Raw genomic sequence first — 26,594 nt, forward strand, 5'->3', positions numbered from 1 at the left:
ACCTCAGTGGAGAGGCACTGAGAGGAAAGTGTATATATTTTCCCAAGAACACAACAGTGACCCCGGCCAAGACTCGACTTGGACCATTTGATCCGGAGTCCAGCACGTTAACCATAAGGCCATTGCGCCTCTCTCCTTGTACATATCCATTGTAATTACAGTTTTTTCATTTCCCTTTAGAGTTACCAGGTTTCCACTGTAGATGTTTTGAAACAACTGCCCAGGGGCTATGTCACGCAATTTTAGGCAATTTTGGCACTGACCAGCTGTTCATAAAATTAACTGAAATATCACAATAACGGCTTAAAACTGTAGAAGAACACCAAGGAAACACGGAAAGGCCAAAAAGGGGCATGGATGGTCAAAATTCAAGAAGATTAAAACAGGTTGTGTTTGGATAAACTTGAAAAACAACAGCCCGACTTTTTTCAAATTTATCTCAATAGCTCTCACAATTGCAGTCTCCAGCGGTTTGACACATAAACAAGGCGAAAGGGTCATTCGGCATTGTTTTAACTGATGTGTTGACCCTTTCACCTCGTTTGCATACCTTCTTAAAAGTGTCATTTACAATGTTCGGAAATCATCCTCATTTGTTATGTGGCTTTGATTTTGCCAATTAAAGACATTTGCTCTGCCACTTTAAGGTTTAGAGCCATCAATTAGCGAAAAAGGAATAGAATTACCTAAAATACTGTGATGGTCTTCCGAACGGATATTCACTGAAATGATCTGTTGGGTGCACCTGAACAACCTGGGGCGAAAAAAGTCACAGACCAGGGCAATGGTAACATTTGCTATTGCTCTGCCCCTGGTAATCCAAGGGATAACAAAACAAGTCATATGCTGGTTCTTTAATATTTTATTAATTTTGTTGAGGAACAGAGTTTATTCATCCTGAAAAGGAATAAAGAAAAGAAATAAGTTAAAAAAGAAGGTCAAAATGACAAATTAAGCCTGGTTTTCACTAGCGACGCAAGCATGCGAACAGAAAAAAAAAATCGAGCATAAGCATCAAAATGCAATGTGTTTGTGCTTTTGCTTGCGTCTAAGCCGTATTCACTGTGAAATTATAGCTGTTATCCTTACGCTTGTGCTTGCGTTGCTAGTGAAAATCAGGCTTAACGCTTTTCAAAATAAACTTAAAAAAAATACAAGTGTTTACAATACTGCACAAAAGTAGGTTGCAGACTGTCCCATGTTCTTACTGTAAAAAATTGGGATAAATTTTCTTTGGGGAGTGTTCAAGCGCCAAAGACGCGAGAAACTGACAAATCACTACTTTAACTCAAAGTAGCTTGCACAAAATAAACATACCTCAATTTCTATTTCTTTGTCATTGATCTTGTCAATGATATCATGAGGGGGCTGACCCTCCACAGTGCAACCCACCGACTGGGCTGTTCCAAGAATCTCCTTCACTGTGCCCTCCAGTTTACGAGCCATTGACCTTGGCCTCATGGTTCTGGCGACTTCCAAAATCTGATCCATGCTCAGGTTGCCACTGTGTTTGACTGTTAACAACATAAATATTACAAGTTAATTTTATCACAATATTGAGATCTTTTCCCTGTCAAAGGATACTTTAAATTCTCTATCGTCCTAGACACAAGGTCTAATGATTTGCAACAATGTGCAGTTCTATCCATGGCAATGGTAGACCACAGGCTGAAAAGATTCTACCATTGACCACAAAAATGGTAGCCGAGACGCGTCAACGGAAACAGCAGGGGAGCTCCAATATTGCAACTCTTAGAGCGCTTTTAATAAAACAATTATTCCACTCACACTTGTTGGATATGAGATCGTAATAGCCAACTTGGCGCTACGCACCTCGTGGGCTATCTACCCTCTCTTATATTAAACCCACCGATTAATTTTTCGCGCGCGCTCATTGGACAAAATGCATCACGTGGTACAAAATCGGACGACGGGTATCAGCGAATATACCCCGTCTGATTTGATATCCGTCGCCCGATTTTGTAGGCAACCACAAAACAAACGAATGAAGTCACCTTATTCAATTCTAACTTTTGATGAATTCACAGTTATAAAACTACGTAAACCAATCAACTTACATTTGTTTCAACCACAGTTACGCCGTGTTTATTACGTAGGTTTTTTCCTATAAATTTACTGGCGATAAAGCGCGATGAAGAAATTAATCGGAGGGTTATAAAATAAATAAACCCCTTTCTGGCCTGCTGGTATATTGGAGGATAATGCCCTTGGCTGAAAGATTGTCCTCAAAATTTCACAGTTGCCCTCGAAGCTACGCTTCTCGGCCAACTGTTCATTTTTCGACAATCTTTCAGCCTTGGGCATTATCCTCCAATATACCAGCCGCCTGAAGGGGTTTATTTACTAAATATCCAATGCGCGCTTGTGTAATAATTGTTAAATATTCCCCAGTGGTTTATCATGATACTCTCATCACCAGTACTGGATGTGATATTGCATTGATGTTGTTCAAAGAAAATAAGTGTGGATCACTCACTGTTCTTGACCTTCTTGCGATCTCTTGGGGGTTCCTTCAGAGCTCTGATAATAAGTGACGACGCACTTGGTACAACTGAAACCTTAGCCTGTCTGTTCTGGATCGTCAGCTGAACTGTGATGCGCAGACCCTTCCAATCCTGTGTTGCCTTGGCAATGTCATCTCCAACTTTCTTGGGAGACTGAAATGTTTATAACAAACAAGATTATTAATAAGTCAATCCTTTCATAAGGTTTTATACCTTTTGTCTGATCTCAGGATTTTCTTTGGCAAGGTAAACTACCAGTATGGTCAAAGGATGAAGATTCCCTATTCAAGTTCATTTAGCGACTAGGAGTATTTCATTTCCCCCTGGATGACATGCTAGTCCATTAATTGCAGGATTACTCCCTCAGCATTATTTCACCAATTCGCTGTTTTCACCGTCCCATAATACATCGTACCCAAATTTGAAAGCATTGTTTCAATTTCTCTTGGGATTACAGTGACGTGCAATCGTCCCCAGAGAATTGAAAACAATGCTTATGCAAAAATTTTGGGGAGTTATTTAAATAAAACAAGATGTATTATGGGATCGTGAAAAAAGCGAATACCCATTTTGGGTGGAGAGGGGCACTATGAGGGTAAAGTGTCTTGCCCCAAGAACACAACACAATGACCCCGGCCAGGGTTTGAACCAGGACTGCTTGATCAAGAGTCCAGGGCCCGGTTGTTCAAAGCATGATTAAGCTAATCCAGGATTAGCGTGAAATTTGGTTTCAATTTTATATAATTTCGTTGAGGTTTTCTGTTAATATTTTCTGTCCCACAGTTTTGACATGGACCAATCTCAAACTTAACAAAATATTAGCTTTGGGAAAACAAGAGAAATTAAAATCTTGATCATCTTTTATTCCTGGGTTAGCGTTAATCGTCTTTCGAACAACCTGGCCCAGCACACTAACCATAAAGCCACCATGTCTCCCATATAACAATATAGTGTATAAAATGTATTGGCAGAGAACACATTTTCCCAGTGCAAGCCCCTTGTTCTATCGGGATTTCTCTGTAGTCGCTAATCTTCTCCGACAGGGCTCTGTTGCTCAAAGGATGGATACCACTATCAAGCATATAAATCACTATCCAGTGGATAGTGCAGTAGGGAGTTCTCCAGTGGAAAGTGTTATCCACCCTTTGAACAACCAGGGCCAGAAATACAAATGTATTAAAGTGGCACGGTATTCTGCAGGGTTAAGCCTGGGCCAAACAGGAGGCCCTGCCGGGGGGGGGGGGGGGGGGGGGTCTCATGTTACTTGTCTAAATTTAAAAATGTCCCATGTCGCTGTTTTATCGCTCCTCATGTCGCTGTCAGTTTTGAAGCATTGCCTGTCCTTGTCGGAATTTAATGTCCCATGTCGCTGTTTTATCGCTCCTCATGTCGCTGTCAGTTATTAATTTGAAGCAAATTTGCCTGTCCTTGTCGGAATTTAATTTTCCATAAGGGATGTCGTTTGTCGCGGTATTATTTTATGTGCTGTCGCTCCTTTTTGGGCCACGTCGCTTGTCGGAATTTACCCTGGCAGGGCCTCAAACAAGGATGAGAGTTGACTCTCATGAGAGGTTTTGTCAACTTTCGTCGACTATCATTAACTCGGGCTAAACGAGAACGAGAGTCGGTCATACTCTCATCAACTCTCTTGAAAATTTGAGCACCTTCAAAGTCGATGAGAGGGCATGAGAGTCGATTAGATTTCCATGCAAACGAGAGCGGTAGTTCGAACTCTAATCAACTCTTATCCTCGTTTGGCCTGGCCTTTAGCATCAATTTTCACTCATCATAACTCTCTTGTTCTCAGAACATTAAATGAGTGTAAATTGTTTGCCTTGCTATGTGGTCAAGTTCTTTAAGTTAAGCTGTACACGTATAAAATCAGAAACTGGGTTCATCCAAGGGTTCACCCAAGCTGTTACTTCCAGTCACCAGGTTTCACATGCACGTGTACTGATTTTCCATAATTTGCAGCACTTTTTAACAAAATTTTTACCAGTATTATTTTTTAAATATCAAAAATAATAATTTTTATTTCTCACCAAACCAAGAGGACCGATCTTGGGGGCAAGAGCAGATGTCGCACCAACTTCACCACCGGTTGCTCGGAGGTAGACTAGCAGAAAAGATAGTAAAAATTTTACAAACACGAGTGACTGAAGTCGAAAATTATTCGCTCAAACGCCAGAAGTATTAACCTACCAATTTTAATCTCGGTAGGATCGAACTTAGGAGGCATGTTTGTGTTGGATTGAAGTGTGATTGAGTTCTGATGGCTGTGTGGATGAGTTTTATAAACCCGACCAAATTCTTTTCAGGGATGAATGTTGCACAGCCACCACGAAAGAGGAAAGAGAGAGAGTGAGCATCCGGGATATCGAGAGTAGCGCGCAAAGGGGTCTGGGAATTTGTTGATCTGGTCAGCGGATATTCCCAAAAAGCGTCGTGTTTTGCCGCAAATTCCAAAACAGCTTGAAATGAGCTAGAAATATGCAGATTATTCATCTGTGTGATATTTTCCACCCTTAAAAGCTTGAAATACAGAAGGTGTTGTTTATATTTGACACTTTAGGTAACTCTCACGGTCGTTGAAACGTTCTGCAGCTGACAGCAGCCTCACAAGTTGTCAAAGAAGCTAAGGTAAGTTTCGATTGAATACAACTTGCTTGAAGGTGTTCGATTTGCTCTGTTGAGTTTTGAAGTTTATATTTACAGGAAGGGCGTTCATTTATTCTTTCCAGATACTCAAAGAAGCTGTCTTGACTAGGACACGATGAATCTAAAACAAGCCAGTTGGTTTGGTAAGCTTTTAAAACACTCTAACAATCTTTAATTTAATAAAAAGAGAACACTGCTCTTTGATAGAACTTTTCAATCCTGTGGCGATTAACGTAAACTCCCTTCTTATCGCTTCTTTATATCTAAAGGTAAGCTTCAAATTGTTATCAACTGGTAGACCTGCCTATGTTTTCGTTAAAGCTTTATCAAAAGGGTTTTGAGATCCCAATACCTAGTCAGTTTTAATAGCTGTAGTTTTGGTGCAACCTCCTCAATGTATTTCCCATCTTTATTTGACTACTGGTTGAACTTTCATTGTAGATTAGTCTGTTATAATATAGCTATATTGCTGCCTTGTTTTGAGAACTTTTCAAGCTCACTTTTTTAATTTAATTAACTTGAAATTGACAATGATCATGTTTTCCCTGTCAGTCTATAACTTAATTGTCAGGGAATGTAGTGCATAATACATGTATTTAGCAGAAATGTTATTGCGACAAGAAATAACTTAGCAGGGAAATATCAAAGAAAATCTCAACTGAAGCCATTTAACAACACAACAAAACCTTGTCTTACATGCACTTAATCCTTCAAATAGGCTAGCTTTATTTCCCATTAAGAATATTGTGTTAATATCTTATTTTACAGGTTTCTTTTTCATGTGTATGCAGTTATGCAGAGCAATCAATATCACAGCAGATGCCACCCTTGGGGTATTTCTTCAGGAAGAACTACTTACCTCTGATTTTATTTCAAATCCTTGTAAGTTTACTCCATTCCAAAGAAATTTTAAGAATGTATTTTTTTGTTTCAACGATAAACTTGTGTGGATATTTTCTTCTGAGGTCGACACTTAATGAGAAAAATGATATTTAATTAATATGTTTATCTAAGTTTTCACTTGTACTGCAGTATGGTGGTAAATGTACATGCCATAACATTGCCGAATAACATGTCTTTTTAAAAAATTATGTTGCTATGAGTATGATTTGATGAACTCTAAATACAAATCAAATTTAAGAAGTATATGATGGAGAGCCTTTAAATGTCATGTGATGAACTCTAGCCTCACTCATTTTGATATTTTGATTGGTTAAACCAAATGAAACCCATTGAAAAGTCAATACAAAGTTGATAGGAAATTTAAGTTTGCCTTGAAATGTATTCCCATATTCCCCCCCCCCCCCCTCCCCCCCCCCCCCTCCCCCCGCCCCCTTACCAGTATTCATTTCAGAATTTAAGTCTTTCTTGCATATTGTCTTAAAAATAATTCGTGATTTTAATGGAAATTAAACCTTTGTGAATTCAAGAGTACCAGATTACTGAAGATGTAACTTATGTCTCACTGTTGACTGACTCGTGGAACAATTATTTTTTAATACCAGCCCTTAGTACATGTACAGGGCCAAAGTTTACATGTACATTAATTATTATAATATTTACTGGCTGAGACAATGGGTTTCATGTGAAGGCAGATGTCATTTTTTTCAGATTATTTCTAAATTCTTTATGATCTATTTCAGCTGATCCAGTTAGGTTTATAGCCTCCAAATCAGGTTCTCCAGACCTCCCCCCTTGGTTACGTCTTGAGCAAAAGGATCCAACAGATAGAGCCTTTATTTATGGCACTCCTGGTCGTGAAGTGTCAAGTCAAGTTGTTTTGGAGGTTGGTAGACCAAGGCACATGCGTTTTAATGTTGAATAATTGTTCAACATATAATTATTGTTGTCATGACCTGTGCGGCAAACTTAAGAAATTGACTGAGATCAAAAATTAACTGCAACAAATGCAACAAATATCATTATACCTTAATATTTTAAAAGTAAGTTAATATTAAAACCGTAATTGTTTTAAGGTTACAGCATGGAATAAAAAAGACTACACAACAAAAAGACAAGATGTGCTCATCAGCATTGACAAGTCCAAAGGTTTGTGACTTGTATACTGTATGTGGTGGTTAAGTTTTACCCATGGTATTATTTGGTATTTCCCTCTGTTTTATATTTAACATAAAGATTCCATTTGCCGTGCGTCTGTTCAGTTATAGATCACAGGTGACGTCAAAATGTGGTAAGAACAAAAACAGTGGCTCATGAGCCGCGAGGCATGTGGGTCACTGATGTTCTTACCATATTTTGAGGTCTTCTGTGATCTATAACTGAACAGACCCATGGCAAAATTAAATCTGTTTTATACAATAACACAGGACTTCAGTACACTTCAGTGTAAGCAATGTCGCTACTGGTGAGCTAACATTGTTTTTTGGAACCATGAAGCACTGTTAGACCGCTTTATTAAAAAGTTAAATGGAAAATTAAAACACCAACGAAAAAACTAACCTTTACAATGTATTTCATTTGGAAGGTGTTAATAAAACTTTAACTTCAGTGTTCAATTGCCATTCATGGATTTCTAGATCATGGCATCGTCCAACTGTTCAACATCAGACAAACTCTTACAGATTTCGATAATTTCTCGAATCATTCACAGTCTACTTCAAGCTTGTTTAGGCCAGTTAAGTGCTCCGAAAGGTGAACCATAATTGGTGTCTCTGACTGGGTGTCTCTTACTGTAGATTTATAATTTAGCTGAACTTTTTTGCTTTGTTGTGGCCCCGCGAGTTTTGAAAAACTTTGCCGACAACACTATGAACTCTGATCACGGGCTCAAGTCATACTACCGCGTGACATCATCTGTGTGTCTGTACTCTAATAGATGACAGGCATCAACCAATCACAATGCGCGCAGTAGCTCGGTTTTTGTATAATATTCATTATCACATTATCATGCACTAAAAACAACAGAAAATTACCAAATTGTACCAGGGGTTAAAGTTTGAACCACAACATATATGTTGTGGTATATCATGGTATTTCAAACCAGTTGATTTCATTTCCCTTGTTTCAGATTATGATAGGACAAAGAAAGAAAAATAAAAATAAAACTGGGAAAAATGAAACCAAATATAAAATTGAACCACAACATATATACTTAGTGTTATAAAGTCCAAACATAATTATTACGGGTATTCACGGTTTACCTAGCTTCTTTGTGCCTCGTGGCACATAAGGCCTCCACAGAATGCCTCCAATTTTCTCTGTTGGCTCCAGCAGCTCTTGCTTCACCCCATGTACGCCATCCCGCACTGTTCCTCTCTCTCTCTCGACTGTTCTCCGCCAGGTGGTCTTAGGCCTTCCTCTCCTCCTTTTTCCTTCAGGTGTCCATGATAGGGCTAAGTTGGTATGGCTGTTTCTGTTTCGTCGTAGGATATGCCCTATCATCTTCCATCTTCTCATCTTAACCACTTCACTTAGCAACCTCGTCTCTGCCTTCTCAAGGAGCTCCCTAGTGGTAACGTGATCTTGCCAGTTTATCTTGAGAATCCTCCTGAGGCATTTGTTGTGAAACACATCTATTTGTTGGTCATCTCCCATGTTCATTTTCCATGTCTCACATCCATACAGTAGCACCGGTACGACTAAGGTTTTAAACAGTCTAAGCTTGGTCCTCTTCGTGATGTTCTTTGAGTTCCATATTCTTTTGAGTCGGGCAAATGTGCCTCTCACCTTGGATAGCCTGGTATTCACGGTTAGGGTCTGGTAATCATTGTTTAGAGTATAGACTGTTTGTACCCTCCTTGTTTGCTCAAGAGATTAATAGACATTGCAAGTCCATGCAAACAGTCTTTTAGTGAGGATTTGAAAAGTGGGCATAAAAACTCTCTATGCCATCTAAAGTGGGAGGCATAGTGGCCTTATGGTTAGCGGGCTGGACTTCCTATCGAACAGTATAGGATCGAACCCTGGCCGGGGTCACTGTGTTGTGTTCTTAGGCAGGACACTTTACTCTCGTAGTGCCTCTCTTCACCCAGGTGTATAAATTGGTAACGGCAAATTTAACGCTGGGGGTAACCCTGCATGGACTATCATCCCATCCCGGGGGGAGTAGAAAATACTCCTTGACACTTTATGCAACAGAAACCAGGATAAGCTCCAGCAAGTTCGGGCTACTTGGCTCGCGGCTTTACCCATGGCCTCAAAGCATGCATTTTGCTTAAGTTGTGCTATAAAATGTTTCTTGCAGACATCCCACGGTACCAGGCAGAGTTTCTCGTACAGAACAGCAGCATTACAGAGTTCCTGGAGAGAAAGGAAAGTGTGAATTTTGTGGACAAACTGAAAAATATTTGGCGGCCAACAGGTGTTAATGTCACATCAGTGGAGTCAAAACTAGACAGGGAGGGGAGGGTGCCAATCCCACCACAGAAGGAGGGGTGAGTCAAATTTGCATTTTCACTTGCACCTCCCTACTTTTAGACTGTTCACAGTCTCCCATTATTCCGTGGAGCTGTAGAGGTCAACCCTTGAGTTTGAGGGGCCGCCATCTTGGTTTCCGAAGGCGAACAAAAACTGGGGAGACAGAGATGGTCGATCGTTGATTTTGAGGGGCTGCCATCTTCAGTTGGTTTCTAAAGGCAAGCCAAAACTGCCCATGGGTAGGGGTGGAGGCTATTTACACCAAGCATCCCTACCCACAGGCATTTTACACTCCCCAGTTTTTGCTTGCCTTCAGAAACCAAGATGGGGGACCCATGAGCTAACAATTGACCTCTTATGACTCAGGGTGTTCATGACTGGAGATCAGAGTTCTCCCACACCAGACTCCCGGCTCAAGGCATCACTAGATGCAGACCAAATCGTTCTCCAGTACTAACACTAACTCCGTTGCAATTCTTATTGAAAACCCTGATGACTACACGGAAAAGTAGGGGACTGTGAACAGTCTACCCTACCTTACAAAAAATACTTAAAATCATGTAAAAACCAGAATTTAGGCTGCCTTTCTTTTAGCTGCTTATTAACCCATTGACACCTGAAGGTTTTTAGCCTGTGCCCACCCCTAAATACCTGGCTCTTTCATGGCATTTCACGCAAAGATATAAGTGGAATAGAAAAACTAGGGAAGGGGAATTTATCATGATGCATTATTTTTTGGCGGTTACAGGCGGCACAGGCATTTTAGACGTGGTTTTTACACGAGTGGTTTTTGGGCAGCACAGGTGCCGGTAGGTTACAGACTGCATACTATTTAGATGATCTTAAAAGGGCCATTCCAATAGTCTAGTACTTTAATAGTAGAAAAGAGCGAGGTTTTGGTGGTAGTGTAGTGGTGAATATTGCACCAGTAATTATTATTCATGTCTTCCCTGATCTACTTCGAAGGACATCAGCGTTTATTGACAGAATTGTTATCTGTTTTATTGGCAGAGTCTACATAACTGTTGGTGGAGACACATACTACACAGTCCTGGAATCTGAATACAGGGGATGTGCTGGTTTAAAGAAGTCATCAAATGAACAGCTGGAACCACCTTACGATATTGACTGGTGTAAATTTACCATGGTAAGGCTAAGACTACTTTCATTTAAAAGAATCTTATTTTAACTCCACTGACCAATGAAAAGGATGCAGACTTGACTTTATTTATTTATAAACATGTGAAAAGTGTTTAATTCATATTATCGCATCACCTTCCATTATACATCCCTACTCATACAAGGCTCTTCCAGATGATTATAAGGCTGGGTATCCCAGTCAGGTTAACATAAGCCATTGTGAGAGTGAAGTTTCTTTCCTTAGAACACGACACAAGTGCCCTGGCCAGGGCTTGAACCCGGACCTTTTGATCTGGAGTTCAGCGGAGTAACCATTAGTGCCTCCTATGATTTAAAAAATTCACCAACACTTATTGACCTAGTAAGGGCAGGCTTAACGGTATCCGGTCGTTTCGCCTACAAGTAGTTTTGCTAACGACCAGTTTGCTAACGAGTTAGGTTGATTCGCCTACATCTGAAGTCGTTTCGCTAATGAGCTGTAGGTCGATTCGCCTACGTCTGAAGTCGTATGCTAACGTATTATGAAGATTCACATTTTAAAATAGAACATTCTGACCAATACCAAATCAATCCGCATTAAAGACTCCTTTCATACGTTAATTTTGACGATGCCACCAAATTCTTATTCTCCGACGCAACACTAAGACAGTTTAAAACATAGCTAAGTGTGTCTCCACGTTTGTGCGGAAGAGGACTTAGAAGACTTAATTACCGGTAATACTCAATCAAGTCTACCAGTCCTCCGTCCTCTGCGTAACATTAAAGACCGATCAACATTGTCGACGAAGTATAGGTGATCAAAAGTTTATTTTACCCAGCTTTTTTTCAACAATCGGCCAATTTGGGTCGGCTAGCTGAACATATGCAAATAACAATGAAAAAAGTTTAGTGAAGTTTTGTAAACAGAATGATAATTAATTTAGTGATCTTTTATAATCAAAGCGTCTTCGCAGTATGATTAAAAGTTTGGCGAGGTTTTGTAATCGAAGCATCTTCACAATTGATTGAAAGTTTGGCGAGGTTTTGTAATAGAAGCTAAGCATCTTCACAATCGAGTGAAAGTTTAGCGAGGTTTTGTAAACGAAGCGTCTTCACAATTGATTGAAAGTTTCCAAAGTTTAGATGGCGGTTATTAGTTTTGGAAATTAACCTTTCGGGCTTTCAAGCTTAATTTTTGAAGCGATCCGAGTTTGTCTTTTGGCAAGCGTGTTTCAATTTACACTTGGTTTACCAAAGTGAGTTAGATTGTCTTGATTTCAAAATTATTTCAGCGTTTCTCTTCTCTTGATGAAGAAGCTTTGCTCTTCTGTTGATGTAAAAGAACTAAAAAGAGACGTTTGGGTACTAACTGTTTACATTAGCGAAACGACCTACAGCTCGTTAGCGAAACGACTTGAGACGTAGGCGAATCGACCTAACTCGTTAGCGAACTGGTTGTTAGCGAAACCATCTGTAGGCGAAACAAAATTTTTCCATGCAGCCTTCCCACTCAGTCAATAATCTTAAAGTATTTTACAGAAAGATTCACAGTGGTTTCTTCTTTTGGTAGATGGATAAAAGTAAAAAAGCTGTTGCTGTCAGTAACGCAACCAAACAACAGCTCAGCGGAGAAGGGTTTGATGAATCAACCTATGTTGCACCCGTGTATGACTCTTCTGTCAGGGACTTTGGAAATGATTTTATCCTTATCTTGATCCTGCCGCTAATCGTCGTCATTATCATTGCCATCATTCTGGCAATCGTCATGTTTTGTTTCCGTGAAGGAAGGTAGGTCTTGGTACATGTAACTGTATATGTGTTAAAACAGCAATTAAACATTGAAAATTCCAGTGTTTACATCTTAGTGTAGCATGGACTTGTATCAAATACATTCAATGGCCAACAAACTTTGAATTCATGGTGTGCTAGGTAAATTTTTGTGTCAGAAATTGAATAAACACTTTTTCTCTTAAATTTCTATGGCGGTGTCTATGATAGAAAAAGTTACAGACTGTCATAGCTTCAATCAAGATTATGTGGACTTAGTCTAAGTCTTCTACCAGGTAACCCCTGTGTACATGTCATTCTTAAGTGCTGAGATAAACAAAAACCCAATCTGAGTTTATGTTTATTACCAAAGTAATTACTCTGGCCAATCACAAAGGACACAGACAACCCAATGAACCAATCAAAATTCGAAGCAAATACATGTAGCTGGCAGAAAGCGCGGGAAAACGTGCGCGAGCGAGTCACGATTGGTTTTGGTTTTACTTCTGATTGGCTGAGAAAGTGGCGCGAGATTTTTAAGCCAATCACTAAGCGTAGTAATGCAAAACCAAAGCAAACGCAATTTACTTTCGACACTCAAGTGAAAACCGCTCTATTTGTTGTGTGAAAGTTTGTCCAACATACAGTTTATTTTTAAAAGTTTACTGGACAGTGACATATTTGCATTTGTTGCACAATATTAATATCAGAATCATGTGTGTTTCTGTGCGTCACTTTCACTCTTTGAAACAAACATTTTACAGCAATTACCTTGGATTCTTTACCAGGTTTACAGTTCAATGAATTATAAAAATTTATTGCCAATAATATTTTAATTTTCTTTTAAGGCCAAAGAGGGATGCAGAGACTTCAAGGTTGGTCATAAACAATTATTATAGGCTGGGTTAAATGAAATTAAAAACCAACGTTGTCTAAGAACAAGTTAGCGTGCACAAGAGTTAAAACACAAGAAAGAACTTGAACTCTTATGAACTCTTCCTGTCACTTAATTCTGGCCTGCCTAGCCTGCGAACAGGCTCCCAAGTGGAGCTGTAAACAAAGCTACCCTAGTGCGGCTTCGCTCGTGGATTCCTTTTTTTGCCCTACCCCACTTGGGAGCCTGTTCGCAGCCTAGGCAGGGATGTCACTGAAGGCCAGCTGCCCACTAAAATGTAACATGAAAATAGAGATGTAAACTTTTAGAGGGGTAGTGAATGGTCCGTTCTTTGGACCATAAAATAAAACAATCCAAGGCTGAAGTAAATTAAAAGTGTTTTTTCTTTGTGTGACTGGCAGACACCAGCTATCTCATCATGACTCCATATTACGGGCTACTTTCCGTCTACGTCAGCTGTCACATCAAAATGGAGATACTGCACATGACGGCCCGTCACATCCTCCTGAGCCAAAAGAAACTTCCACACCCTATAAACAGTAAGTAACAGTTAAAGTAGCCAGTTGAGGCTACAGTTTGCAACCTGATAACTTAAACCCTAGCAGAGCTTTCAATGCGATTTTAAGTACAGGTGTGTAGGTGGCTGCCCTGGCCTTGTATGGCACCCATCAGAGAGCAATATACGAAGAGCTGCACAAATTGTAGGCAGTGATTCCTGCCACAACTCCAGCTTGTGCCAGGTCTTATTTAAAAGGCCCTGGATCCTGGATAACTCAAACCTCCTACAAACTTCAACCTTTTTTTTTCCCCTTCAGCACATTTTCTTATTATTTTACCCTTGATGTGTGTGGTGGCCTTTGGTCAGTGGGCTTGTATCTGGATCATGCAGTGCAGGTTCAAGCCCTCACCAGGGTCATTGTGCTATGTTTTGTGCACACTTTGTCTGGCATAGTACCTTTCTCGACCCAGGTGTACAAATGGGTACCAGGAATTTGGAGCTAACCCTGCAATGGACTAGCATCTCTTTCAGGTGGGAGTAGAAAAACTCCTAGCCTGCGTTGCAGACGAACAAAAACCTGGTTATATCCGTCTGCGAATTAGAGCACAAAAGCTTGTTCCCGCCCCCCGCGTGTTACCAGGGATTTCTATAATAACCTTTAATTGGCTCTAGAATAGGGCCGTTCTTTCGTGCGCCGTGAATGGTCGAATGGATGTCGTAACACCATAATTACGCTTTTGATGAATAACAGATACAAAATAAACTTTGCGGCGATCACGGCAGATCGGTGAGAATTAGCGTTTGCAGCCGGTTCGCACAAACCTGATAAAAAAAAAAACTACAATAACGACAAGAAGCAAACACAACTGACAAGCAAAAAGGTCGTGGAAGAAATGTTAAATAATCTACATTTGTCTTGTAGCGAAAGAATGTCACACAAGGAACATCCGTCATCCGTGATGAGAAGCCACACACCTTGCAACATAATAAAAAGCCGAACCCGGCATAACAAATGCAGAATGCATGTACAGTCGACATCTTCACGGAAAATTTAGGACCAGAGCGAATATTTCGAGAGCTCTACAAATATCTTACTAATATATGAATGTTCCAAGACATACCGCAATATTAATTACATATGACAAATTTAAAACAGAGGTGTCAAAATATACAAACAGAAAGCCATGACTATGACCTCTACACATTTGCTATTAAAGCGACAGTCTTACGGCTCTACTCAACTTAAAACGCCTCCAAATAATACAGCTGACAACATCTAGTGCCCTTTCTAAACGAGTGAAAAGCGACATAAATCGGAAATAAATGTACAAATTATAGGACAAAAACGTTTTACTGTATTAAGTTGACCGAACGGCTGGTATCTGGTATTCATCGAAGGCGTAACTATGGTTTCACAACATCCACTCGACCAATTGCGCCGCACGAAAGAACGGCGCTATTTAAAAGCCAATCAGAGGTTTTTATAGAAATCCCTGGTAACACGCGGGGGGGCCGGAACAAGCTTTTGTGCTCTAATTCGCAGACGGATATAACCGGGATTTTGTTCGTCTGCAACGCAGGCTTAAAAACTCCTAATCGCTTTATACAAGGAAACTCAGAGCTAGCTCCAGCCCCATGGCATGGACCACCACTGAGGCAGATGCAGTCAAGTTACATATATTGGGATACAACTGCAGTTTGTAAATTTGTTGTTACAAATGTTCTACTGGACAGTGTGATGTGAAAGTCTTAACCCAATTTTTCTGCAAAGGCTAACAGTTTACTTATTAAAAACAACTCTTTCATCACCAGGAAACCTCCCCCAAGCCAGCAGGAATATGAACCGGAACCCCCCATGGGAGCACCTCCTCCATACCGGCTGCCTCCTCAACCCGGCATGAATGTATCATCGCCTAACGGAAACAACCAGTATTACCCAGGCTCCGCTCAAGGTGACTGAAGGCTTGGTGTCTTTGTGAGTAAGAATTTTTGATTTGATAACTCCAAGAAGAGCAGAGTGGAAAACAGGTTTGACAGCCCTGAAGGAGTGATCGGCTCACAGCTGAGCAAAAATGTTTTGTGTTTTTGAAATACATGTAAAATAAATGAGATTTAATTCATATAGCTAAAACATCACATTTAACAACACACCTCAATATCGCACTGGAAAGCTGTAAAATTCTTAATAACACACTAACATTGTAATGAGTCATTATTTAACTCCCCAGTTAATAACTTGGCATTTTTATGTTCTGCCTGTTTTCCACTCCTGCCATTAAGTAACACAGCTCACTTCATTCACATCTAACTACTAAACAACTCAAACTATATTTTTTTGCTGGAGTGAACTTGAATTTTTTTTTCATTTTGTACTGTCTTCACTCATTGTTCATTCACATAATACTTCCACCTCACATTTTAGAAAACTGATGTGAATGAAATTTTTTTCTCCTTCACAAATTTAAACCTTGGTGAGTTAGTCGGGCACATTACTACCAACCTACTAATTATTGAATGTTCAAGGTGAAAATTCTCCTCACTGTTTTCCATACATTGTTTCCTGTTCTATTTGGGAGAATTTGATGTTGTTCCAAGACTTTTCCTTATAGTGATTACAGTCTTTATTAAGGTTATAACCTTCGTTTTGGAATTGATTTTTTTATGAGATACAACGGTAGTTAATTATGCACCACTGTTAAATTATAAATCTCTTCTTTTCTTTTAGAGACACCAAGGCATGAACGTCCACCTCCATTCATGAGTAGTGGCAGTACATACACTGATTGAGTCAAGACAGAAACCCGTAAGGGTTGAAACGTGTAATGCACGCTCACAGCGTTTGAATATTAAATTTGCTAAGTACCATATTTGGAAACACGAAGAATTTGTATGCGAATTCTTTATACACGTAATGACACACGCAACATAATTTTTGGTTTTACGGTAAGTTGCTTGCAATTTCGACCTAAACGCTGTAAATTTATTACAGAAACTAAAGAAATACATTAAGTGTATCAAAGCAAAGCTTTCCAGACTGCTTCGTGAAGATGAATCAGGAGAGTTTAACCAAGCTTGTTCAAGGACAAGATTACGCTATTATGCGAGAGCAAGCGCGTGCTGCAAATTTAATCCAAATATAGTAATTTTGATTGGTTAAACGTTTCTCCTGATTTTCCAAATATGGTGCTTGGTGTAAACGAATGTGTAAACGCTTTGTACAATGCGAATCATAAGGGAGTTACACGTTTCAACCCTTATGGGTTTCTGGTCAAGATCTATGGGATTATTTTTATTGCATTAATAGTCATCTTTCTTTATAGGAATTTGGTATTGAAGCATTTTAATATGCAATATTTACAAACTAAGTCAAATTGGTTAAGATATGTCACATATAGACATCTTCAGAGATGTACTCAATAGGCCATTTCTGAGTTGAATTTTGCCTCTGTTTTAAAAACGAATCTTCACGTCAAACCATTCGACATATAAAAACTAGTTTTGATTTGCATGAAATTAAATGTGCAGGTGACACACAATTTTTATTAGAGACCTTATTCACGAAAGCTGCCATGTTTGTTTTCATGTTATGCAAATTTGGCACATGATTTGTGAGGGGGCAAGCAACCCTTAATCAACAGATTTCAGCTGTTTTTTTTGTCTGAAAACTGTTTTTAGGCACATGCTTTGGTTTCAGCATCGTGGTGCATATGGTCTATTGAATGGTTTTGCATGTAGACTTGTTTTGACACAGAAGCAAAAGACAACCCTGAAAAGATCAAATTGCTGCAAGCTTTACATTAAATTGAAGAAAAGAGCTTTTTTGAGTGACATCAATGTCTTTGTTATGAGAGTTCAGTAGCAATCTACTGTTTTATGCCATACAAGTGTTAAGGTTGGCACACACTAGGCGATACGTCACGGTGACATGTTGCTGCGACATGTGACATACTATGTCGCTGCGACAGAATTTTGTCGCCGCGATGTGTCGCACAAATTCAAACTGGTTTGAATTTGTGCGACACATCGCGGCGACAAAATGAGCGATAGAAGCGTTGTCGCAGCATGTGAACACGTCTGTGACAAATCGCTGCAACAAAATATGAGTTAACCAATGAGAGCACGTCATGTATTTTCGCCATCTTGAATATGGAAAACTAGTTCGCATTCCCACTCTTCCAAATTCGCTGTTTGTGCTCCAAACAAACACCTTGTCGCAGTGACTTGTTTGTAAGCAGTACACACAGAGCGACCTGTCGCATAGTGTGTCCCAACCTTTAAGGTAATGTTTTAAAATATAATTTGTATTATCTAAGGTCAGTTAACTTATCGTTATGCCAGTTGTTTAAGTTTAATACTTTTAACAAATATGTTACAAGTTCATTAATAACTATCTAAGTTGAGAGCAACATGACCAACATTGTTACTACTCACACTTTGTGCAAGTGTTCTAATTTTTAAACAAAGCACTGTACTTTTGTAAGGTATATAAATAATCACTTCTTTTTGTATCAGCCACAAGATACAATAAAACAGGTTATTTTTTCTACCCGAGTCAGAAGTAATCCTTTGGAGGTTGCATTTATCAGCTATTCAAACTGTTAACCCTCCCAAAATCATCTTTCACTGCTCTTTCTCTGCTAATGTGTTCTTAGTGATACTTAAATTTATAATCATGAGCAATAAAATAACACACAGACACATTTCATTTTGAGTAGATGGCTTGCCATCAATTTATTATGAAGTACCCTCTTCTGAAGATGCAACACTGGTTATCAATCGGTTTAAAAAGTTACTACAAGTTAGTGTTTATAAAACTATTTAGCCACAGCAAGTCCTTTACAGGGAAACTGGACATGAGAGAAATGATGACCAAACACTTCAAAGAACTATTAATAGTAAAACTAGTCTGCATTTGAGCCCATCGGGCTGGAGCTTATCCCAGTTTCTCTAGCATTAAGTGACTAGCAGTGTTAAATTCTACTTCCTCCCCACCTCCCCCTAGATAGGATGCTAGTCCAGTGCAGGTTACCCCTCCCCCCCAGCATTTAAGAGTACAGTGTCTTGTCTGTTGTGTTCTTGGGCAAAGTGTCTTGCCCAAAAACACAACGCAGTGACCCCAGCCAGCGCTTGAACCTGGGCAGGTCAAGCAAGAGTCTAGCATCTCTAATAATTATTGGCTGTTGATGCTAACTGAGTAACAACAACCCAACCAATGGCACTGCATGGATAAACATAGTGCTAGGCCATCAGTATGTGATATTTTGGCTCAGTTCTTAGATGTCTCTCTTGCTCCCTATTAAATGAGTGTAGAGTAAGAGATTTTCTTATTTCTAGGAAATGGATTTCAGAAAGTATTTTTCAAAGTTACGGGTATACAAATTACTTTTCATGTTGGAGGATAAGGTACAAGTACTGACATAATTATAGCAATCACGAGATTCTCATCCAAATGACTATTAAAAAGCATAGTAGAAGTTTTTTGACAAGGTTTGGAAGTCGTATAAAATAAGGAGGTGGAGACTTGTATAATGGTCACAGTAACTAATTTAATGACGGTCTACCAGAACATCAGTTGACTATCAAAATCATTGTTTTGGTCATTCGTCATTGTCCTATCTATCTTACAGAAAAGCTTACAAAACCCCTACCACCCCTCCCTTGAAACCCAGCCCCTCTCATCATTCCCCCACGGACTCCTCCCCTTGCTCTGGCACCTGGCCCCCCACGATTGGATGCATTTGCACCTCCTCGGCCTCCTCCATCTCCCTTGTGTTTCCCTGCGGGAGATTTTGGTCTAAGAGTCTCAATTTCTTGTGTGCTGCCAACGATAAGGTCTTCTGGTCTACTGGAAAAGTATGAATTGTACAGATCAGCAGAGAAGTTTGAACTTGATAGACTTGGTCCTACTGAAAGCCAACCTTGGATAAATAAATAAAACAAAATCAACTTGATGTAAAATTGGCAACATGGTACATCTAAGTGGCAGCTACTCGTGTTACGGTAGATTCTTCCATATTTTGTCAATATTAATGAACACTAGCCTGCAATGAGCTTCTGGCAAAAGTTGAAAATGATTACCGTAATGTAGCAAAAAATACACAATCAGATTCTATCCATTCCGTGCAAAATTATTTGTTTAACCCATCACCTTTGTCACTCAGCTATTAATTTTGAACATTGCATCATTACTCGTCTTTTATTTTACATGAAACTATTTGACACTTAACCGGAATACATTTACTTTCTACTTTTTATTACTCACTTGACAATGATGCCATGACCGTGTTGAAATGTTGTGTGTTTGTTATTTTTTTTTTATCCTTAAAAAAATATTGTCATATAATATGGCCATTTCAATAGTACCTGGTCTCAATGTATCGTCACTGCCAAACAAGTGAAGTCGACGTCTTCCTAAACAGAAATGCTCCATGATATGGAATATTTCAGTTGGCTTTTCTGTGCTTCCTAGTGCTGGCTGCAAATCAGGAAAAAAAATCACTGTTAATCACAACTTAGGGCCTCTTTACATGAGAGTTTTCTAAGTCATCCCGGGACGAATTCATCTCAGTGTCTGGTCATTTTCTTGTTGCTGTTTACATGATGATACACGATTTCGTCCCGGGATGAGTTCATCCCGGGATGAAACGTGACGAAAAACCCCATGTAAACAGTCCTTCTCGGGATAAAATGTAATGTTATGTAAGCACGGGCGAGATCAATTCAACTCGGACGGGATGACTTATCCTGGGATGAACACGCTCATGTAAAATGAATTTTTTTTCATCCCGGGACGAAACTCATCTCGGCTCTCATGTAAAGAGGCCCTTATGCAGTGATAATTTGGAATTACTACAGCTACACTATGCAGCAACCAATCCAGAATGTTGCTTTCTTATCTCCTGCACTTTGATTGATTACCCAAGTGGGCGAGTTGGAGTTATAGATCTTTGCTCTTCAGGATTGCCTGGTGAGTCCCACAATTATAAAAATTGTTCCATATGCTGTTCTGGAGAATGGCTGGATAGTGCCGTCTTTTTTCTTGTGGCATGATTATTACCCTTGACTGCACCTCAGTCCATAAATATCCAACAACAACAAAAACTTGGCCAAAATCAAGCTATTTTGACTTCCACCTTGGTCAATAATCCACATCCCATACTGATTTCACAATAGACTAGATAGTTACTGACATCACAAAATTTTTGAAGATTTTTTTTCTTGGTCTGTAATAATAAATTAGTAAATACCTACACAAGTTGCCTCACTATGTGAAATTCTCACGACAACAAATTTTTGCATTTTCGTTTTATTTGTTCAAATTGCAAAATTTGTTGTCACACAAACAGAAAGAAGCTTATCCAGTAAAGGAAATGCTACTGACACAGATTCTCCAAATTCATGAAAATTAAGTGTCACGAAACAATTTGCTCATCCAAGACACTAAGTTTAGTTGTCAGGAAAAAATTTCCTGAAAAAACCAGATATGTTTACCTCTTCAGTGATAATGAGGTCGATATCAACATTTGCATGAATGAAGTCGCCGTCAGTGCTTCTCCTTACAGTGCCTCGGATTCCCATCAGACAGTGCTCCTTGGTGTGTTGAAATATAGCATCCGGCTCAAGGTATTTTACATTGCCAGGATTGGTTTTGTTTGTTTTGATCCAACAGATGTCCTCACAACGACGAAAGCCCCACTTCTTTAAGCACTATTCACAGGAAAACAAATAAGGGGAAATGAAGTAAACTACAAGGAGTAAGAAGTGTTTGACCGATCTCCAGGGATAAGGGGTAATTACTTTTTTTTGCTTATTGATAACCAACTTTTGAACAATTCTTTACTTATCATTTTTCTCATAGCCTGTGTACAGCCGTCCCACGTCTGTGTTTTGGCGATGTTAATCGTGTTCCGCAATGGGTGGTTTTTTCCGGAATGTGTGGAAAATGATCTGATTGGCCCTTACACAAAAACCATTCATAATTGCCTTTAATTTAAGCGGGCGATAGCTTGTGGCGTTCCAAATTATTTCAGTGTGTGGCGAACATTCGACCTTTACAGCCTTTTACGTCTCACTTATTTCTGAAGGGCACAATAACAAATGATATGCAGTATTATTTAAACCAGGACAAGTTGGAAAGAGCCGTAGTTTGGTGAAGACCGTGGTCTCGAAAATTTCTGCGCTGTAGTTTGAAACCTCTAAAAATTGCCACATCTCTCGTTAGTGCGGTTTGTTTTGGTTCATTTTGATTTAAAATGTTTGGAAGGACAAGCTTTGAAATTTATCCGTGAAGGCGAATGACTTTTTGGATTTATTATTGTGATTCCTGGCCCGGCCGTTAACTAATACTGTTGCACAATGTACAGTTGTATTGTACAAATGACAGTGTCTGGCTTTGCCAAAAACTGTTGTAGCTTTACTTGGAGAACGAAGAAGGTTGGTTATTAGATTTTGTGCTGTAAACGTTATGCTTCTTGCATTTTATTGATCTAGCGCTTTGTTTCTTGAGCTCGATGAAGTTTTATCTCCCGTGTTTGTTGTGTTATATTTGGAACTGCATGATTCAAATCCGGTCTTCCCGATATCTGTATAATAATTTATGTGAAATTTAAATCGATGACAGCAGGATACTGGAACACGATTAACGTCGCCAAAACACAGACGTTCCCTCCCCGATTTTTTTGAGGGGAGCGGGTTGGCTGTTCACAGGCTATTTTCTCAATGCCGTTTAATTAAAAATTTTGCATAATAGGCCATTTCCGATATACAGTCAAAGCTCTCTTAACGGACACTCTCGTAAGCGGACAGCTCTACTTTCGGCCACCTTGTTTGAAACCCCGTTTTAACTCCCATACAAACTCTGTATTTTTACATTCTCGTAAGCGGACATTCCCGTAACCGGCTGCGGACACTTTCAGAGATTACAACTTATACTTTTTCTTTGTTTTTAAGCTGCCGTAAGCGGACACCCGAAAGAAAATCAATCAAATCAAATCAATCAATCAAATTCACGTCGCCGTTTGTGACAATGATTTTACAGTAATTACAGGACCACATTTTAGTGCTTGTTTTGTTGTCATCCATGTTCGTTTGGTTATTGTTAGCTGGGCAAGCTACCGTAAGCGGCCATCTTTCCCCTACACCTCTAGTGGTCGCTTACGAGAACCATTCTCGTAAGCAGCCAGCTCCAGTTACGGACACTTTTTTCGCGTCCCGAGGGTGTCCGCTTACGAGAGCTTCGACTGTATTAAAATTCTAACTTGGCTCCGAGGTTAAAGAAAAAGCGAAGGATTCTGGTAGTTGTAGTCAAATGATGTCATCATGCAAATCGCCTATTGGCTTATTTATACCTTTCTCCCTTCATTGAGCCCTTCGTGTGAGCCACACCAAAGAAACAGGAATGACCGTTGGGCAGCAACTTTTTCTACTTCAAGTTTTATTATCTGTAAAAGTAGTAAACGTAAATCTACATGTTACCCAAGCAAATAAGTGTTTTATGAATAATAATGTAAAATAAATTTTATAAACAAAAATTATAAATAACAATCTTTCCATTGCACACTATATAACATAGATACTGTACTTCCACACACACATTAATGGCCTGTGACTTACACCATGAACTACAACACATGCAAATAAATAATTCTGTCACTTGAGAGAATGATTAATTTTATTGCTGTTGGGAATGTGCAGTTCCAGAAAATATCCATACCCACCTCATGGAAGGTCATTAGAAATTCCAAGGGGGTAGAGGTCTCAAAAGCCAAATTAAATAAAAAAATGAGTCTAAAATTGGCCTAGCTGCACATTCACAGCGAAATTACAAACGTATTGCTAACCCAAGGTGGCCTCCCCCATAAGCCTTGTGGTTTCTTGGAGGTCTCCTCGCCCAATCTTTTTAAGTTATTTTATGTATGTTTAATTCTGAAGTGGCAAATAAATGATGATGATGATGAAATTTTTAATCAAAAGGAAAGTATGGGGCTTAACTAGCACTGGAGTTTCTGGAGGGGTGGGGGGATTCAAACCAAACAACCTTTCTGTGGGAGAGGTATGGATATTTTCTGGAACAACACAATGTAACTGACCTCGTCCCAAGTCCACGGTTTCCAGCTGAAGGTGGTACCTGATGCACGGCGCTGATATTCCTCAAGAGGTGGGTCAATATACACCACATCAAACTTGCATTCAAGATCATCCATATCAAACATGTCAAGGTCGCATTGAAGATACCTGAAAACAACAAAGAATTTGAAGAATTAAAATTTGTCAATAGGAACTGATAAGAAAATTTTAATTGTCCTTAATTATTTAGTAGAGTAAATGAACCCTGATAGCCATAGGTGACAAGAAGAAAGAAAATCATCCCATATGAAATATTGAACATTCTGATGTTACACCAAATTTCTTTTTTTCTTTTGTTTTTGTTATAGGACCTCCGGCCCTGGAAACCACCTAGTGGTGAGCATAGCCTCCTACTAAAATTTCATCATCATCATCATTATCATCATCTTCGCTATCAACATCAAATCTTGGAACAAATTATAATCCTTAATAAAAAATGTGTTGCATTGCATTCACTTTTAGTTGGTTTTACTAGAAATTCCAAGGTGTAACATCTATTATGACTTTAAATTCAAGTCCCGTTATCTTGAACACAAATGTGTTCTTCATTTGGTACTTACATTGGAGGTGTAGCTCTCTCGGCAATGATCTCATCCTGAAAGAAGTCATTTGAAAAAGTTAAATAACAACCAAATCAAGGGCACAAAACGACCATAAAATGATCAAATCATACATTTCTAGTCTCCTTACTACCTTATTACATGAAATTTTCGCGACACGTTAATTTCGCGAATCCAAAAAAATCGCGAAATTTAAGTGACGCGAAAAATAAGTGTCGCGAACATAACATGACGCGAAAATTAAGTGACTCAGTACGTCAACAATCAAGTCAGAATATGTTTAGTACCACCGAAGGAAGAAATCTTCAATGTAAATGGATGTTGTCGTCAATTGACTGAAGAAAGATAACTCACGGACTTGCGTTTTGTTAGTTTTGACGTTATTGCTCCTTTAATGAAGTCGTATTATTTATTCAAGGGCATGTTTAATAATATTGCCAAGGAAATCTTAATTGTAATATTTTACTCAAAAACGCGAAAATAAAGTGATTCAAAATACGAAATTTTCGCAATATCGCGAAATTAAAGTGTCGCGAAATATGCACACCTCAAAATCGCGAAATTAATGTGTCGCGAAAATTTCATGTAATAAGGTAATTAAATGTTTAAGCAATTACCTTATTATAGGAAATTAACGATACATGTTATTAACGCGAATTTCAAAAATTCGCGTTAATTTTATTGATGTTAATTAATATAAACATGTTTACTATAAGCATTCAACCAGAACTTTTCTCAAATTCGCGTTAATTTTATTACGCGTCAATTTTGTTCGCGTTGTTAAAATGTCTCGTTATATTCCTATAATAAGGTAGTAAATAAACAGAATGTTACCTTGAGCCTGATGAGTTCTCTTAATTTAGGATACTCCTCAAATCTATCAGCAAGACCTATAATAAAGAACCAGATTTCATGAGACTGTTCCTGATCCCTCTGCAAGTATTGTCAGTGATATAATCCTTTGCTGCAAGGGAGAGTCTGCCTAATGGTTAGCATGCTGGACTCTGGATCTTGTTAGAGTGGTCTGGGTCTAAGTCCTGGCTAGGGCACTGCATTCTGTTCTTGGACAAGACACTTCACTCTCATATTGCCTCTCTCCACTCAGGTGTATGGTTACCAAAGAATTTAAGTGCCAGAGGAACCCTGCATTGCACTAGACTCCCATCCAGGGAGGAGTAGAGATATAAGTTCCAGCCTGATGGGTCACTTTTTAAACTTTTTAATTTTTACCTGCATTACTTTACTGACGTGATGCATGTGCTCTGACACGACTTACCGACATCTCTGATAAAGTTGTGAGGTCTTTGCCCTGTGTCGACAAAATGCTGACAGTAATCATTATGAGGGTTGGCACTTTGTGTTCCCTGAAAACGAGAAACAATTAACAATTATCCTGCAAAATCGCGCGGAATATCGCCTGATACTTAGCTGACGAGGACGTAGGCCGCGTTGGCTAAAATCAGACGATATTCCGCAAGATTGAGCAGGATAATTGTTTTATTATTCGACAAATTGTCAACGAAACACATTTTGCAGAAAGAAAAACGGTAATTATGCAGCGCTTTACAAGATTTCGGACGAATCTTCGCAACCTACGTATACCGCAGGATATCTGTTATGTACGGATGACAGATATCGTTAACATTTTGACCATATATGGGCAGCGCGCGCATGTGTTGAATAATAACAGGGTTACCAGCTGTAGGCAAGGGTCTTCCCACAACCTGGAAGTAAATGCAATCAATACAATAAACTTTATTTAAATTCGGATTTACAGAGTAGCAAAAAAAATGCTAATTTCTGCGAATGATAGCTGAGTTGTCACCAAGCTATGTACCTGTACATCCTCTTTTTCATCTGCCTTCAGGCCCCCATGTTAGTGCAATGGGCAGGTTTGCTTGTTGGTCTATTCTGAGACCAAGCTGCAAGCCTGGTATAGCTGATATTTTTTCATGGCTGACAGGGTGTATTGTATCAGTTGTTGATCAGAGTGTTAGTATGAAACCTAAAATACAAATGTAGTTACCTTCAAGAAATGGCTGGAGTCTTTGTAGACAACTTCTTCTACA

At 39.2% G+C, this 26,594-nt stretch overlaps 3 protein-coding genes across 5 annotated transcripts in view; 1 reads left to right on the forward strand and 2 right to left on the reverse strand.

The window, feature by feature from the left end:
- Positions 1–846: 846 nt before the first annotated feature.
- Positions 847–4,889, reverse strand: LOC144652643 (large ribosomal subunit protein uL11-like). Its single transcript, XM_078512718.1, has 5 exons — positions 4,728–4,889; positions 4,568–4,641; positions 2,498–2,678; positions 1,318–1,514; positions 847–897 (listed from the first exon to the last, which is right to left on the reverse strand). The coding sequence occupies exons 1-5, from the start codon at positions 4,762–4,764 to the stop codon at positions 889–891; spliced, it is 498 nt and encodes a 165-aa protein (XP_078368844.1). The 5' UTR covers positions 4,765–4,889; the 3' UTR covers positions 847–888.
- A 113-nt stretch (positions 4,890–5,002) lies between these two features.
- On the forward strand, positions 5,003–18,386 carry LOC144652581 (epsilon-sarcoglycan-like). 3 transcript variants are annotated; one of them, XR_013570563.1, is made up of 13 exons: positions 5,003–5,165; positions 5,267–5,326; positions 5,952–6,065; positions 6,827–6,969; positions 7,160–7,232; positions 9,388–9,577; positions 10,572–10,707; positions 12,250–12,467; positions 13,295–13,321; positions 13,743–13,880; positions 15,653–15,792; positions 16,566–17,811; positions 17,882–18,386. XR_013570563.1 is itself a non-coding variant. In XM_078512640.1 (12 exons), exons 2-11 carry the CDS (start codon positions 5,299–5,301, stop codon positions 15,798–15,800), a joined length of 1,215 nt encoding a protein of 404 aa, XP_078368766.1. In that variant the 5' UTR covers positions 5,003–5,165; positions 5,267–5,298; the 3' UTR covers positions 15,801–15,815; positions 16,566–18,386. The 3 variants fall into 3 exon arrangements, 2 of the variants coding, with proteins under 2 accessions (XP_078368766.1, XP_078368765.1); XM_078512640.1 differs by having other exon boundaries at positions 15,653–15,815; positions 16,566–18,386; XM_078512639.1 differs by having other exon boundaries at positions 16,566–18,386.
- A 154-nt stretch (positions 18,387–18,540) lies between these two features.
- LOC144652570 (N(6)-adenosine-methyltransferase non-catalytic subunit METTL14-like) overlaps positions 18,541–26,594 on the reverse strand; it is an 11,380-nt gene continuing 3,326 nt past the window's right edge. The window contains exons 4-12 of the mRNA XM_078512626.1: positions 26,552–26,594; positions 25,802–25,889; positions 25,360–25,415; positions 24,526–24,560; positions 23,929–24,073; positions 23,188–23,280; positions 21,332–21,547; positions 20,204–20,315; positions 18,541–19,758 (exon numbers count right to left, since the gene is read on the reverse strand). The exon at positions 26,552–26,594 is cut by the window's right edge and continues 26 nt beyond it. Coding sequence (XP_078368752.1) covers positions 19,457–19,758; positions 20,204–20,315; positions 21,332–21,547; positions 23,188–23,280; positions 23,929–24,073; positions 24,526–24,560; positions 25,360–25,415; positions 25,802–25,889; positions 26,552–26,594 — 1,090 coding nt within the window. The 3' untranslated portion in view covers positions 18,541–19,456. The remainder of the gene's footprint in view (positions 19,759–20,203; positions 20,316–21,331; positions 21,548–23,187; positions 23,281–23,928; positions 24,074–24,525; positions 24,561–25,359; positions 25,416–25,801; positions 25,890–26,551) is intronic.

This window comes from Oculina patagonica, chromosome 4, assembly GCF_052425735.1.
Source record: "Oculina patagonica isolate OP01 chromosome 4, crgOcupat, whole genome shotgun sequence".
Classification (NCBI taxonomy): Eukaryota; Metazoa; Cnidaria; class Anthozoa; order Scleractinia; family Oculinidae; genus Oculina; species Oculina patagonica.